We start from the raw sequence: 14,483 nt of genomic DNA on the forward strand, positions 1-14,483 counted from the left end.
ACATTATAAGGCAATTTAAGTGTCATGAAGAGTGTGCCTGTTGCTGACAATTTCAAGTGCAAATTTTACATACAAACAGCAAACTACTTGTTAGCGAAATACAATAGACTACTTGTTATTTAGACAAAGGCAAGCATAAAGGCAGTGAAGATAATGTTAATAGTGTTATGTTGAGTATGGTGAAATGTCGTTTTTCTCTCTCAAAAGATGGCCATTTTGTTATTTTATTACTATTTATTAATAAAAGGTTAGTTTAAGAACTGTTTGATAAAAGATTTCATTTTCCCTTTTGTCCTAATATAAGTATATGCATTATCTGTGCTACATAAGAATAATATGACAGCTTTAAACTTTGGAATGACACATTTCAGAAAGATTTATTAGAAGCATATTATCATCTTTAAATTAAAAAGAACTAAATTTTAAAAGGGAAAATATATGAGCTTTTACAAATTAAAGCTAATTTTTATCTTAAAATCTATGGTTGAATAAGCATATTTTATTTGAAGAAACGGCTTTTCCATTTCGCCGGCGCAAATCTTGCCAAGCAGACTTTATTGACGACAACATACAATATACACAAATATAAAAGGTTAACGAATGTTGGTTTTAAGACTTTTTTATTTTGAAGGGATAAACATTTTATTATTGTTATGGTTCAACCTCCTGATTCGCCAGTTCGTATCACTTGACCCCAAGTGATCTCATCTCACATAAACTACGCTACAAAAATCTAATTATCTCAGTATTATCTACATTAATTTCAAGTTAAATCTTAATTTGGAATATAAGTTTAAATACAAGAATTATTTCAATTCGTACAAATAGCTTACTCAGAAATTATGTAAAACCGCAGTGCTTTACTTCGCTAGTGCATTCTCATTAGACTTGATTAATTTAACCCTTGACTTTTCCTTTTCCATATTTTCACCTTCGAGTGAACGGTGTGATTGCATCCTAATTGACTTAATTACCTTAGGGCATAAAATTGAACTATCTGGTAAAAATTCTACACCAGATAGTTCCAGAATTGTATGCCAGTGTTGAAAGAAACAATCAATCTGATAAGAAATGGTTGCAATTTATTTTGAAAGTGAAGCATAAAAGGTTACCAGTGAGGATATTCTGTTTGCCATCAATTGTACCATTACTGAAGACTTTATCGCCTGCGTCAACAAAATGGAAAAGTACCGAAGAAACTGCCATAGTGTTATAGGAGCATTACCACTAATGAATCAGATTAGATACTTTTTATTATTTAATAGACCAAACATGAAAACACTTCAAAGCTTGGAATTTAAAGTGTAGGGCAGAAGTTCCATGATCTCCTATTTAACCCCAAGTGACATGGCCACTTTTATCTGGATATGAAATTTTTTGCACTTGATGTACATTTTGTTTTCTTATCTTCTTTACTGATCTAAATATTATGTTAATGAATGAAAGTTAATGAAAAGAGACTAAAATAATGAATTATACATATTTAACAAACAAATGCTATTAAAATACATTTCTTCAAAAGTAGATCCAAAAGGCTGTACCACTCTCTGGGTTACCTAATTTCTGATACAATATGAGATAAAAGATACCTAATTTCTGCTAACAATATGAGATACACACTTTCATATTATATATTCTCCTTTATATGTTTAGCTTAAACTGTATGTCAAAATATATATTTCAGTGCACTGTAGAACTGATTTTGCAATAAAACAAAAACAGCTGCACAATGGTCTATTATGGAGGCATTTAGTAGCAACAATGTCATCAATATAGGACATGTTCCACATATATCTAGAAGAGCAACAAATAGTTTATCTCGCAGCTCAATCACACCCTCAGCCAATAAATAATATATGTCACAGATGCAATTATAAGCTTTTTTACCATCCTATATATGCATGTACAGTAATAATTCAATAAGTTGAATATAATAAAAAACTGAGGAAAGAAAAGTTCCCCCCCCCCGCCCCCGCATTTTTTTTTTTTTTTTTTTTTTACCCAAAATTAACTTTGGACTTGATACAGTTAATGATTTTCTGAACTTTTTCACATCTTCCCATAAAGCACTATTTTTTTAAAACAAAATATATATTAGGTTTAGTAACACTTCCAAATTTGACACTTATTTTTTATTAATATAGAAAATTTAAAAATGAATAATATTTCGAAGGCTCTGAAGCATAAGGTTAGAAAAGCTTTCCTATTGTAGTCCCAATACCTTCAGGGTCAAAACTGCAAACGCATGCATTGGATCATTGTTGTCATGGAGAAGAACCTTTTACATCTTGCTAAATACAGTCAAAAGTCGTTAATCCGGACTCGTCGGGACTTCGGCGATTCCGGATTATCGATTTTTCCGGATTATAGATCATCAGTTTAAATCTCGTAAGATGGCATGCAGAAATTCTAAAATTAAAAATATGAAACCGTAATTTATGAAATAAAGAACAATTATGATCTAAAGGGTATCAGAATTTGCAAAAAGAAAAAGCTTAATATTTATTTGTTTACTTTATTAAACATTTCTTTCAATGTAAGTTGTTTAAGTTGCTTCATTTCATGTGATAATACTTTCTCTTTAATTCTATTAAACAGACATAATTTCTTGTTTAGTTACAAAGTTACGCTGTTCAAGTCCTATAATTGCTGTGTCGAGAACACCGACTAATTTGTCAATCGAAATTTTTTCGTTTTCACTAACCTCTGTCACTTTCTTCGCTATCGGAAGCGAATTATAATGACGAGGAATTTGTTTTAAATCATATCAAAGACGGAGCACATCGAGATGAAATACTAATTTGGTAAGGAATTATAAGCCAAATAAAATAAAAACATCTGCGCTGAAGATAAGGATAGTGCTGACAAATCAACTTCCAATTCATTAGGCGCCCGCCGCCGAGCAGCGTGAAATTGATAAACAGATTTCAGATTTCAAAACATACTTTCGCTTTAGATCCTTTACATATTAACAAATATATATCGGAAATTCTATTTGATATAATCGAAAGTTTAAGCTTACTTTTATAAAATTGCTCTTACAGTCTGCAAAAAATAATAAGCCGGATGCAATTCGAAAATTAAGGAACAACGCAATCATCAACATTAACTGAAATAGATAATTAGATAATTTTAGCTTATAAGTCCATTATACATAAAATGCGCACGCGAAAACGTATTCTGCACTTGCGCACACTCATATGCGCAGTCGTAAAAGGTCTTACGCGCACGCGTGAACGCCTCTGCGCATGTGTCAACGTGGCGCATGCGCAGAAAGTTTTTAGTTTTGATGTCCGGATTATAGATCATTCCGAATTATGGGTGTCCGAATTAACGACTTTTGACTGTATAGCTTTCTTTTCATAAATGTAGATGCAAACAGTCCGGTAAAAATAAGTAGCATTCTTTGACAATTCTTTTGCACTACTCTAAATAACCAAGAAAGCTTATATCTTGAGCATTCTACAAAACAGTGATCATAACCATTTCTGTTGATGAAACAGTTTTCATTTTTATTTCAGTGCAGGCTAATGTGCTTGATGTAAGTGATTTTTGCAAGTTATTTCCTTTAAAGATGGTAGAAGTGTAACCATATTTCATTAACTGCTATGCAATGAAACAAAAATTTACCTAAATTTTTAAGAACAATTCTACACTTTGCTTAGATATATTCACTTATTTATGTGTTTACTTGGTCATTAAACACACTATTAATCTTGAGGACAGTTTTGACTAGGTCATGTGAAATACTATATATGCAGTCAAGACTTACTACAGTTTTTCAAGTTTTGTGTGCTTTTATTCACCCATCATTCATCACTATATCATGAACATTTTCAAAGATTTCTTTGCTTAATCGTGCCAACAAGAGAACTATAATCTTCAATATCACTTGCCTTAATTCAATCGCAGAAAATTTAATGTGCCACCAAACCAATATAATGGTTAGTTTTGCTGACTGCCATGCCGAAGGAACAGGGTTTGAATCCCGGAGAAGGCATGGATGTTTGTCAATGTATAGTGTCAGTGCGGCATGGCGCTATTTGGTGAACGAAGGTCCTCTCATGTGGTTTAGTGGAAGCAACAGGAGTGGGACATCTTTGGACCCATATCCCCAGAATGCTCTACATGAAATTTGAGGGTGGAACTGAGCTAAATTGGTCTGTTACCTGAAAGGTGCTCAAGCTGTTGCTAACGGCAGGCATATTCTAGTGCTTCTTGCCACAAGGAATTTTGTGGGCTTGGGCTGACTATACCAGACAAGTGATCATAACCAACAGCAGCATATCCCATGCACTTGTAAATTGTTCTAACTGAAATTTAGACTTGTTATCAAGACCTAATTTAGTTTTTGCTACTAATTTTTCTCTTAATAATATTTTAACATCTTGAAGAACTTGTCTTCTTTATCATGTAAGCAATAACAACGGCTGGCCAACTGAAAGAGCTCTTAATCACAGATTATATACAGAATAGATTTACAATTCGATACATGTGACTTCAAATCAAGAATGAGAGCATGAATCCTCTCATTGCAATGGTACCATCTCTCAGATTTTGCAGACTTATAGAAAAAATTACATATATAAGGTAAATATTTTATATTTTACATATTATACATATATATTAATTATATGTAAAATATAAATTATCTATCTTTCTAATAATAAATCAACAATAGAACTTTAACTCCTCTTTTAAATTTGAGCATGCTCCCATCTTCACTGCCTCACATCTTCACAGCAATAACTTTTCTAACATAATGTTTACTTCCTGTAATTCTGAAAAGTGATCTATCATTTACACTGGTGTGCAAAAATTAAGGACGAAGTCGAAAAATTAGCATATCAGCTGAACGAAGAGGCAGAGCGGACAGAAAGACCAATCAGGAGATTAAGTAAGGTGATGTACGGTAGCACATGCGCAGATATGCAGGTAGACGTAATGGGGGAGTGTCTGAGTAGTATAAAGCATGTTGTCAGTGTAAGATCAGTATTTCTGGCAAAGAGATTGCATGCCGTATAGCAGTTAAAATCACACCGAATTGCTGCCTCAGTGAGAAATGGCGAATAATCAATCTGTTAGACGACATCTGGATGCTTTTACCCGAGGTCAAATCATTGGGAAGTTGGAGGAAGGCCGCAGTGTGACAAGTGTGGCTGGAGAGTTCGGAATTGCTCACAGCATCGTTTCACGACTTTGGAGACAATTTCAAACTACAGGAACAGCTATCCGGGGGTTTAGTAGTGGTCGTCCACGAGGAACCACACCCGCAGATGACCAGTATATTGCCTTACAGGCCAGAAGAAACACTCGGCAGACAGTGGGAGAAATTGCTAGACACACGACAGAGGCGAGAGGACGACCGATATCGCGTTTTAACGTGGCCAGAAGACTGCACAGTGGTGGTCTGTTTGCATGACGCCCTGTACGGTGTGTATCTCTAACGCCTGCCCATCGGAGAAGGCGTTCTCTGTGGTGCCGGGAACACCGGAATTGGAGAGACAATAAATGGGAACGAGTACTCTTTACAGATGAAAGCAGATTCAGTCTGAGTAGCGATTCTCATCGCATACTCATCTGGAGAGAGTGGGGAAGCCGCAATCAACCCTCGAACATCATTGAAAGGGACAGGTATGGAGGTGGCGGTGTTCTCGTTTGGGGAGGCATCATGCTTGGTAGTCGTACAGACCTTCACATCTTCGACGCAGGTTCAGTCAACGGGACCCGTTATTGTAACGAGATTCTTCTTCCATATGTGCATCTTTTTAGAGGTGCTATGGGTCCGCAGTTCCTTTTCATGGACAACAATGCACCATGTCATCGCATAGTAGCTGCTGAACAGTTCTTAGAGAATGAGGATATTGAAAGTATGGATTGGCCAGCACGATCTCTGGATCTCAATCCCATCAAGCATGTATGGGATTTTCTAGGCAGACACTTGGCAGCTCGTACCTTACCACCAGTAACAATTCTGGAGCTTCAATTGGCGCTGCAAGACGAATGGGCAGCAATGCGTCAACAACTCATTGACATCCACATTCTCAGCATGGGCAGACGCTGTGAAACCTGCCTAGCAGTCAGGGGAGATCATATCCCCTATTAAAGACCGGATGTTTCTTGCTGGACACCCATCACAGGGATGTTTCGGCCTTCACTCGCATTGCGCTCCATGCTACTTTTTCAATAAAGCTTCTTTTTATCCCTCTGATTTCTCTTTTAGTAAGTGTTGCTTACATTACTCATGTCCTTATGTATTGGGGATCTTACGGTATTAAATGTGTTGATTTGGAAAGCTTTTGTACAAAGTTATATTGAAAAAACCATCTCGTACTTAATTTTTGCACACCAGTGTAATTTATATCATATAATTATTACTGGAATGTGATAAAATCTTAACCCAGCATCCGAATATTAATCTGTTATATGACTAAAATTATATATCTGAAATCTAATTAAATAATTATGCATCTGAAATTTAATTCACTTAATGTAAGCATTCTTCTAATGTGATCCAAGATGTTATATATTTAATGTAATCATGCCTTGGTATAAAAGATCTTTGCTTTACAATCTCACACTTTTTTGTTTGCTTTTCTTTGCTCTCTTCTGCTCAGCTGTAGCAACATTATGCTGCCTTTAAAAAAAAAAAAAGAATTCAAGTTTATCCAAGGTAAAACATTATTAGATACTACAGATTATTTTAACTAAGAAATATCGTTATGTATCCCTATTAAGAATAGCCTTCTAATATGCTAGCTTAGCATCAAGATTCAAAATCAGACAATAAAAGGAGAATAATAACTCATGAATAAAAAAAATGGATAAAATATATATTAAAATATTCAGTCAGTCACATCAGAAAATAAATTATTCACTATGCATATAAAAAGGATTACACCTTTTCTGTTTTCTCAGTTGGTTATTTAAGCTGTTGTTCAATAACTCTAGCACAAAATTTCAACACTTCTTTTGGGTTTTTTTACCCCCTTCATGCTAATTTAATAAAAGCCAATTAAAAATTTTGTTGGCTTCTAGTACTTAATGTCTCTTACATGACTTTTTTATACTAATAATATTTTGATGTTTATCAAAATGTTTATAATATATGAAGTACCAATGATTCAGTACATCAGAAGATAATGTATAACTGAAATGTAACTTGTATAATTCACATGTGCAAATGAAGTAAGAGTAAAGAACACTTACATTTGTCAGTATTAATCTGGACAAAGGCAGTGATGATAGAAAATAAAGCAAACATGACGAATAATGGTGCAATGACACGAAGCATCTTAGAAAATCTTGTGAATATGGAAGAAAAATATACTTTAACAAAACATTTAACAATATATGAACAATCAATCTACTATTACAAAAAAGTATTTTATTAAATAAATATAAAAGTAAAGCATAAAAAGAAATCTAAATACATATATATATAAGATTATATAGTGCAGGGTCATTTAACATATTGGCAATACGCCACAGTTCTGGCACACCAAAGATCTCAGTTTGACCTTTCAACTACTATTCAAAATTTAAAAAATAATTCAAGGGTTTGAATGAAAATAAAACTTGTAGGGGGGGTATCTTCAGAAGTAAAGAAAAATTTTAGCAAAAGTATAGAAAATTCATTTTTAATCATAAGTAGGATTATTGGCTAAAAATACAGCACTTTTACCAAATAAGGGCAATGACAAAAAAAAAATTTCACTGTAGTTACTGATTTCTCAGCTTAAAACATTCCCTAAATCAGAAATCTGAGCTTTATTCATTTAAATATATGAAAGGGTTGAATGGTATCTTTCAACAAGCATCACTACAATGTATCCAGTAGATATAACATGAAAATTCAGGAAGGTAATCAAAGTGTCATGCTACGCAGCATGCACAAGTTTTCATGCAGAACTAAAAAAAGTGTGCATGCTTATGCAACTGATTACAAATAAAGTTGCCCATTTCACTATCCTATCAACAAGGCAATCTGAGAAAAAGTATTTCAAACTCAGTTAGCAATCAATTTTAAAAAATGAAGAGAGTTTCCATGGAACATGATCATTTAACATTTTGCAGAAATCATAACTCAAATTCATATCAGAAAATATTCTTTGATTTGCTAGCAGCAAATACTGTTTGCTTTTTTCAATGATGAAATATATATATATATATATTTAAAAAAATCAAGCTACCATATGATACACAAATATCTTTCCAGAACTCCACACATTACTGCATCAGTAAATGTACAAACACTTACTACTTGAAAAGCAAGAGGCAATGCCATACTTTAGGCACATTTAATGAAAACCGGGTTTAACAAAAAGAACAAACTACTCATAAATATAATTTTATATGATATTACTATTTATGTGTACATTTATAATGTTTAATTTTAGGACCCATTTATATATATATTTTATTTTCTCATATCGATTAGGGGGAAATGAGGTACTAGACTAATGTGTAAATTAATAACATTTCTTTTTCTACTGTTTTTTGCTAATAGTTGAACTTGCTATTTTATTGAATGCATTTTATTGAATATTTAACTTTTATACATGCATTTACACATAAGAGACATGTAGAGTTCCTTTCATTATTATTAATTTATTTTTAAAAAGGCTCTTTTTAGGAAATGGTTCAGTAATCCTGATAAGTTCTTACTAGTGAGTTTTTATTATTGATGTAAATTCTACAAAATACAATGGTTAATCAGAAATATATTAAAATTTCTTATTTCTCATTAGTGTACTTTAATAGCAATAATTCCAATCACTTTCATATTAAAAAACATCATATAAACTGCAAGAAACTTTTAAAAAATTATCACTGCCTAATCAATTCAGAATACCAGTAACAGTATTTTTTTCTTTTAAACTGCTTTTTTTTTCCAGTGCGAGCAATCATGCCTTTTGACATGACAATGCACAGCAAGTTGGATATTAAATCAAATTTTATACTTTTTCACACATTAAAATAGATATCCCAAAATACAAACATTCTGGACAAAATACCTTTTATTTTCCAGTTTTCAATTGGTAGGCACCAGTACTACCTTTTATCTCATATAATCAGGTGCCATATTTAAAATCTTGCACCATGTATTTAATTATGGAAAATATGTGGGGGATATCTGTTTAGAATAGTATGCCTTCATGGACGGCTTTATGGATTCATATTTACGCAAAATATAAGCATCAAAATGGTCAAACTTTTCTGCAAGCATAATACTTTTTAACATTGTCATTATAATATGTTTATTTTATATTTATTATTTTAAACATTACTAATGTTATGCACTACAGTTACTTTTGTACAATAAATAGAAAACTTCAAATGATTAAATCAAACACTTCAAAATTATTGATATACAAATAGACTCCATTTTATGAGTACAACAGCTTTTAATGCTTAGAATTTTGTGCAGTAAATCTAAATAATTTTCAAAGTCTTCCTGATGTTCATAATAAATAATATCTTCATAAAAATTTCCCAACAGAAATTTTCTTATATTTACTGTATACATTGGTTATTATAGAACAAGCCTGGGGAGGGAATCCACTAGATTTTCATAATAATGTAAATGATTAGATATGAACTTTTCTATTCATAAGTAGTTCATTTTTTAAACATTAACAAATTTATTCAACATAATTTGCATTCATATCATTATAAAATCTATTTCAACAATTTTACATTTTTTAAATCACAAAAAGAATTAAAAATTCCTACCTATTATTATAAAACATACAAAGTATAAGAAATAAAACATAAGGCACATTATTTGACATTGTCAAATAACTAGTAAATGCAGCTTGAAGGTCCGTTTTATTCTGAAGATTAGTGCAACTTCCATTTGAAGTACTACGGAACTTGTACATCCAATACTAAAATTTAAAATAATAACAATAATGATCACAGATCTGAATTATTTAATCAATAAAAAATAATAAAATAATAATTTTAAGAATTCAGCATACAAATTAATTGCTTAGACTTTCAATGGCATAAAAAACTTTTCATTAAAGTATTGAGGGAGAATTTATTAAAACATAATAAATATGAAATTTTAAACCGATAACTTATAATATATAATAAATTAAATAAAAGATATGAATTTAATGGCCCATTTTCAAATTTTGCTTATATATGCTGTCCCAGAGGAACAGAAAGAAAATTCAAGATAACTTAATATTTAAAGTTTAATTTGAGCAATGTAACATCTGTTGTGCCGCAACAACAGTAAAGGTGGGTCCTTACATTGACCATTTCCATGCAGGATGGTGTGCCCCCACATATCCATGGGTCCGTAAAGATGCTATTGCCCCAACACTTCACAGAGGAGCGTGTTATAAGTCGCTCCTATCCATGGCCACTACGTCTGCCGGATCTAACTCCGTATGATTTCTGATTATGGGGCTACTTAAAAAGTCTGGTGTATCATGGAGTTGTTGCAATGTTGAATGACTTAAAGAACACCATACCTCTTTATGTACGAAGCTTCACAGCTGATCAGTTCCGATCTACTGTTGAAAACACTGTCCATCAACTTAAAATTTTGCAGGTGAATGAGGATAGTCACGTAGAGCATTTTTCCTTACATCGTTCTAGACACGATTAACAATTCTTCCTTTTGTGCAATTTCGACCTAATCTGTTCTTGTTTCTGCAAACTGAACTGTTTTTGTTTCTCCCTTACCTTTACTTAATGTGGTTTGATGACAAGGTGATCAGAAACTAGACAAAAAATGTTAATATTGTTTCTGTATTCCATTTTGGTTGTTTAATTGTGTTAAATTTCATGTTTTTCCTTAAAACAAAAAAAAAAAAAAAAAAAACTGTAGTGTACAGTTTGGAACTAAAATTTTTTTCCAGAAATTCCATGAGCGCATCTTATGTATAGCCCATATGCTAAACTTTGTTGCATTCCGTTCACACATTGGAGCTCTAGGATGCCATTTATAGGGGAAGATTATTTATAACCACCTGGTACTTCTTTCTAGCAACAACATAACAATTCTGCCTCTCTTGCAACAATCTGCAAGGTTAATTTCTAAATCTGGTCAGCAAGCTATCTCTCTCATCACAGAACACTTTGTCATTGGCATTTTTTAATAGGATCTTCATTCTTTCTCCAATCTCTAACCATCTTCTCTGTTATATTGAAAGCATTTGCTGCAGCACAGTTGTCCGATTTTTTAGCCTGTTTTATGACTTTAAACTTGAAGCTTGTTTCATATTTCCTTCTTTTCACTGGTTCCAAGATTAGGCCCACACTTAACAAATTTTACACTGATTACACTTAACAGTACAAATTGTTTGAACACCCAATATAATTTACAACAAAATTTGCTACAGATACATGCGAGTTCATGATTCAGCATATGCTTCTACAGGCGCTGTCAGATGCAAGAAAATAAACATGTTAGAAGTACACTGTAGTTCATGATTTGAAACATGCTTCTATAGACAGTACTGTCAGATACAGGAAAATAAAATTTGTTCCAGATGATGATTTAAATTAAATTTATAGGCCATTGATAGTCTGGGGATCATTTTATAGGACACATACATGTCAAAACTGTAAAACATTAACAAAAATTTATACCTTTTCTTATCTACAAAAATATACAGTAATTAATGTTTCATGGGTTTTAGTCTGGATATTTTAGTTATGAATCTACTATTTAGTACAGAGATGTTCTTGCATTCACATTGCCCATTAACAGACATAAATAAATATCAGAAGCATAAGGAAGATAAAAAGCACACAAGTGCCAAAACAGGCATAATATATTATGAATGAAATAATAAATAATAATAAAATACATGGACAATAATACATGTTTAAGGTTATTTGAATACGCAAAGCCCAGGAGAGGTATTTGTCTAGAGGGAAGAATACTTTAATGGTAGACTTTCTAAGGGAAACTGATTCATATTCATATTGCACATGGGGAAAACCACCCATGCAGCTAGCCCATTTGCCTAGAGTTGAACTCCTAGCATTCAGCAGTCTTAATGGGAAAATACAGTCAAAAGTCGTTAATTCGGACACCCATAATTCGGAATGTTCTATAATCGAGACCTCAAAACTAAAAACTTTCTGCGCATGCGCCGCGTTGACACATGCGCATAGGTGTTTACGCGTGCGCGTAAGACCTTTTACGACTGCGCATATGAGTGTGCGCAAGTGCAGAATACGTTTTCGCGTGCGCGTTTTATGTATAATGGACGTATAAGCTAAAATTATTTAATTATCTATTTCAGTTAATGTTGATGATTGCGTTGTTCCTTAATTTTCGAATTGGATCCGGCTTATTATTTTTTGCAGACTGTAATGCAATTTTATAAAAGTAAGCTTAAACTTTCGATTATATCAAATAGAATTTCCCATATATATTTGTTAATATGTAAAGGATCTAAAGCGAAAGTATGTTTTGAAATCCGAAATCTGTTTATCAATTTCACGCTGCTCAGCGGGGGAACGCCGCCCGGCGTAATGAATTGGAAGTTGATCTGTCAACACTATCCTTATCTTCAGGGCAGATGTTTTTATTTTATTTGGCTTATAATTCCTTACCAAATTAGTATTTCATCTCGATGTGCTCCGTCTTTGATATGATTTAAAACAAATTCCTCGTCATTATAATTCGCTTCCGATAGCGAAGAAAGTGACAGAGGTTAGTGAAAACGAAAAAATTTCGATTGACAAATTAGTCGGTGTTCTCGACACAGCAATTATAGGACTTGAACAGCGTAACTTTGTAACTAAACAAGAAATTATGTCTGTTTAATAGAATTAAAGAGAAAGTATTATCACATGAAACGAAGCAACTTAAACAACTTACATTGAAAGAAATGTTTAATAAAGTAAACAAATAAATATTAAGCTTTTTCTTTTTGCAAATTCTGATACCCTTTAGATCATAATTGTTCTTTATTTCATAAATTACGGTTTCATATTTTTAATTTTAGAATTTCTGCATGCCATCTTACGAGATTTAAACTGATGATCTATAATCCGGAAAAATCGATAATCCGGAATCGCCGAAGTCCCGACGAGTCCGGATTAACGACTTTTGACTGTAATATGTATAACATTAGCATTTAGTTAAATTTAAAAATTTTGAAACTGCATATAATATAACCAATTCTATTCCTGAAACAATGACTATAATATGGAAAATGTATTTAAAACATTCTTACATCATTTGCTGTGATAAAAAAATTCCACGGGAGAAGTGTTCCAATACCTAAAAGGCCAAATGTCAGAAATACTAGTTTATATCTGGAAAAAAAAAAAAAGGGGACAATTTTAATTTCAGTATGGTATAACTTTGATGACATGACATAAAATTATTTTGTTTTCAAAAAGAGATAAAGAACATAGCTTTTTTCTGTAAATCTATACTACTTTAGTTACTGTACTTCCTTAGAAAGAGCAACAAAATTGGCAAAAGATTGCCACATTGTTTTCTCAGGAATAGATAACCTTCTGAGAAGAAAATGGATTGTCTTCTTCAGAATGTGATCCAGACATCAGGTTGTGGAGAAGTTAAAATTTTATCACAAGTACAGAATGAGTATTACAAAAAAATAATAAACTGCTTTACAGAGCTTGGCATTTATTGGAGAAGTGAACACAAAAATTTCTTATAATATATATGGAGTTGGAAAATATTCAATCTTGATAATGTTTTTACGATTACTATAATAGAAAGTTTTCGCTAGCAGAAGATCAGAAAAGCTGATGAAAAATTGAAGTTTACTTTTAATTGCTATTTTTATTTTTTATTTTTAATGACAGCTAATGCAGCTGGACTTGTGCGACCAGTATGGATTAAGAAGATTAAAGACATGAAGATCTATACTTTCCGACAAGCTAACCTGAGAAAACACATACAAGGCTAGAATGACCTTTTCATGGCTTTTCACCCTGTTCTTCATCCATATGCACCAAACCGCCTGCAGAAATTCAATTCCTCCAATTCGCTGCACATTTGGCGACTTCTTGCGACTTCCAGCATATTTTTAAGTAACAATCTTTTTATGCGATGAAGGTGCAGTTGAAATTGTTAGTTCATTGTAGTGTAAAATGTAGGGCATGTTATTGTCTTAATTTATATGAAATTTTTCACTATAATCTAAATATGACGCATACGAATTTGATGACATTTAAAACCTGAATCATTACTTAAAACTTGAAACGGAAGAGCTAACAATGTACTCCTTGTAGTTTGGGTTAAACTTTTTCCCAAGACCGTTCGCTTAGTCAAAAGTAAAATATATAAATTTAGAAAATCTGGTAGACGTTATTTTCTCTTAATTTTTAAGAGTTTACACAGTTTATTGCTTTCAAAACAGTCAACCAGAGAAAATGCCGATTTTTTTTTTTCTAAAGATGTTAATTTGATTTTAATTTCCAATTATTTAAAAAATCTGATTATATTTTATAACAGACATCAATAAAAATTATAT

The 14,483-nt window shown here is 32.3% G+C and overlaps 1 protein-coding gene across 7 annotated transcripts in view; it reads right to left on the reverse strand.

Annotated features, from left to right (window-relative positions):
- The window catches only part of LOC118192466 (equilibrative nucleoside transporter 3-like), an 83,339-nt gene that overhangs the window by 46,030 nt on the left and 22,826 nt on the right, over nucleotides 1-14,483 (reverse strand). For 6 of the 7 annotated variants that reach the window (XM_035363446.2, XM_085827066.1, XM_035363445.2 and 3 more), the window contains 3 exons: nucleotides 13,212-13,293; nucleotides 9,736-9,890; nucleotides 7,210-7,304 (listed from right to left, as the gene is read on the reverse strand). In XM_035363446.2, coding sequence (XP_035219337.1) covers nucleotides 7,210-7,304; nucleotides 9,736-9,890; nucleotides 13,212-13,293 — 332 coding nt within the window. The remainder of the gene's footprint in view (nucleotides 1-7,209; nucleotides 7,305-9,735; nucleotides 9,891-13,211; nucleotides 13,294-14,483) is intronic. The other variant, XM_085827068.1, reaches the window with a different exon arrangement.

Source organism: Stegodyphus dumicola, chromosome 11, assembly GCF_044657685.1.
Source record: "Stegodyphus dumicola isolate Sdum_Otavi_A_Nest chromosome 11, ASM4465768v1".
Lineage (NCBI taxonomy): Eukaryota > Metazoa > Arthropoda > Arachnida > Araneae > Eresidae > Stegodyphus > Stegodyphus dumicola.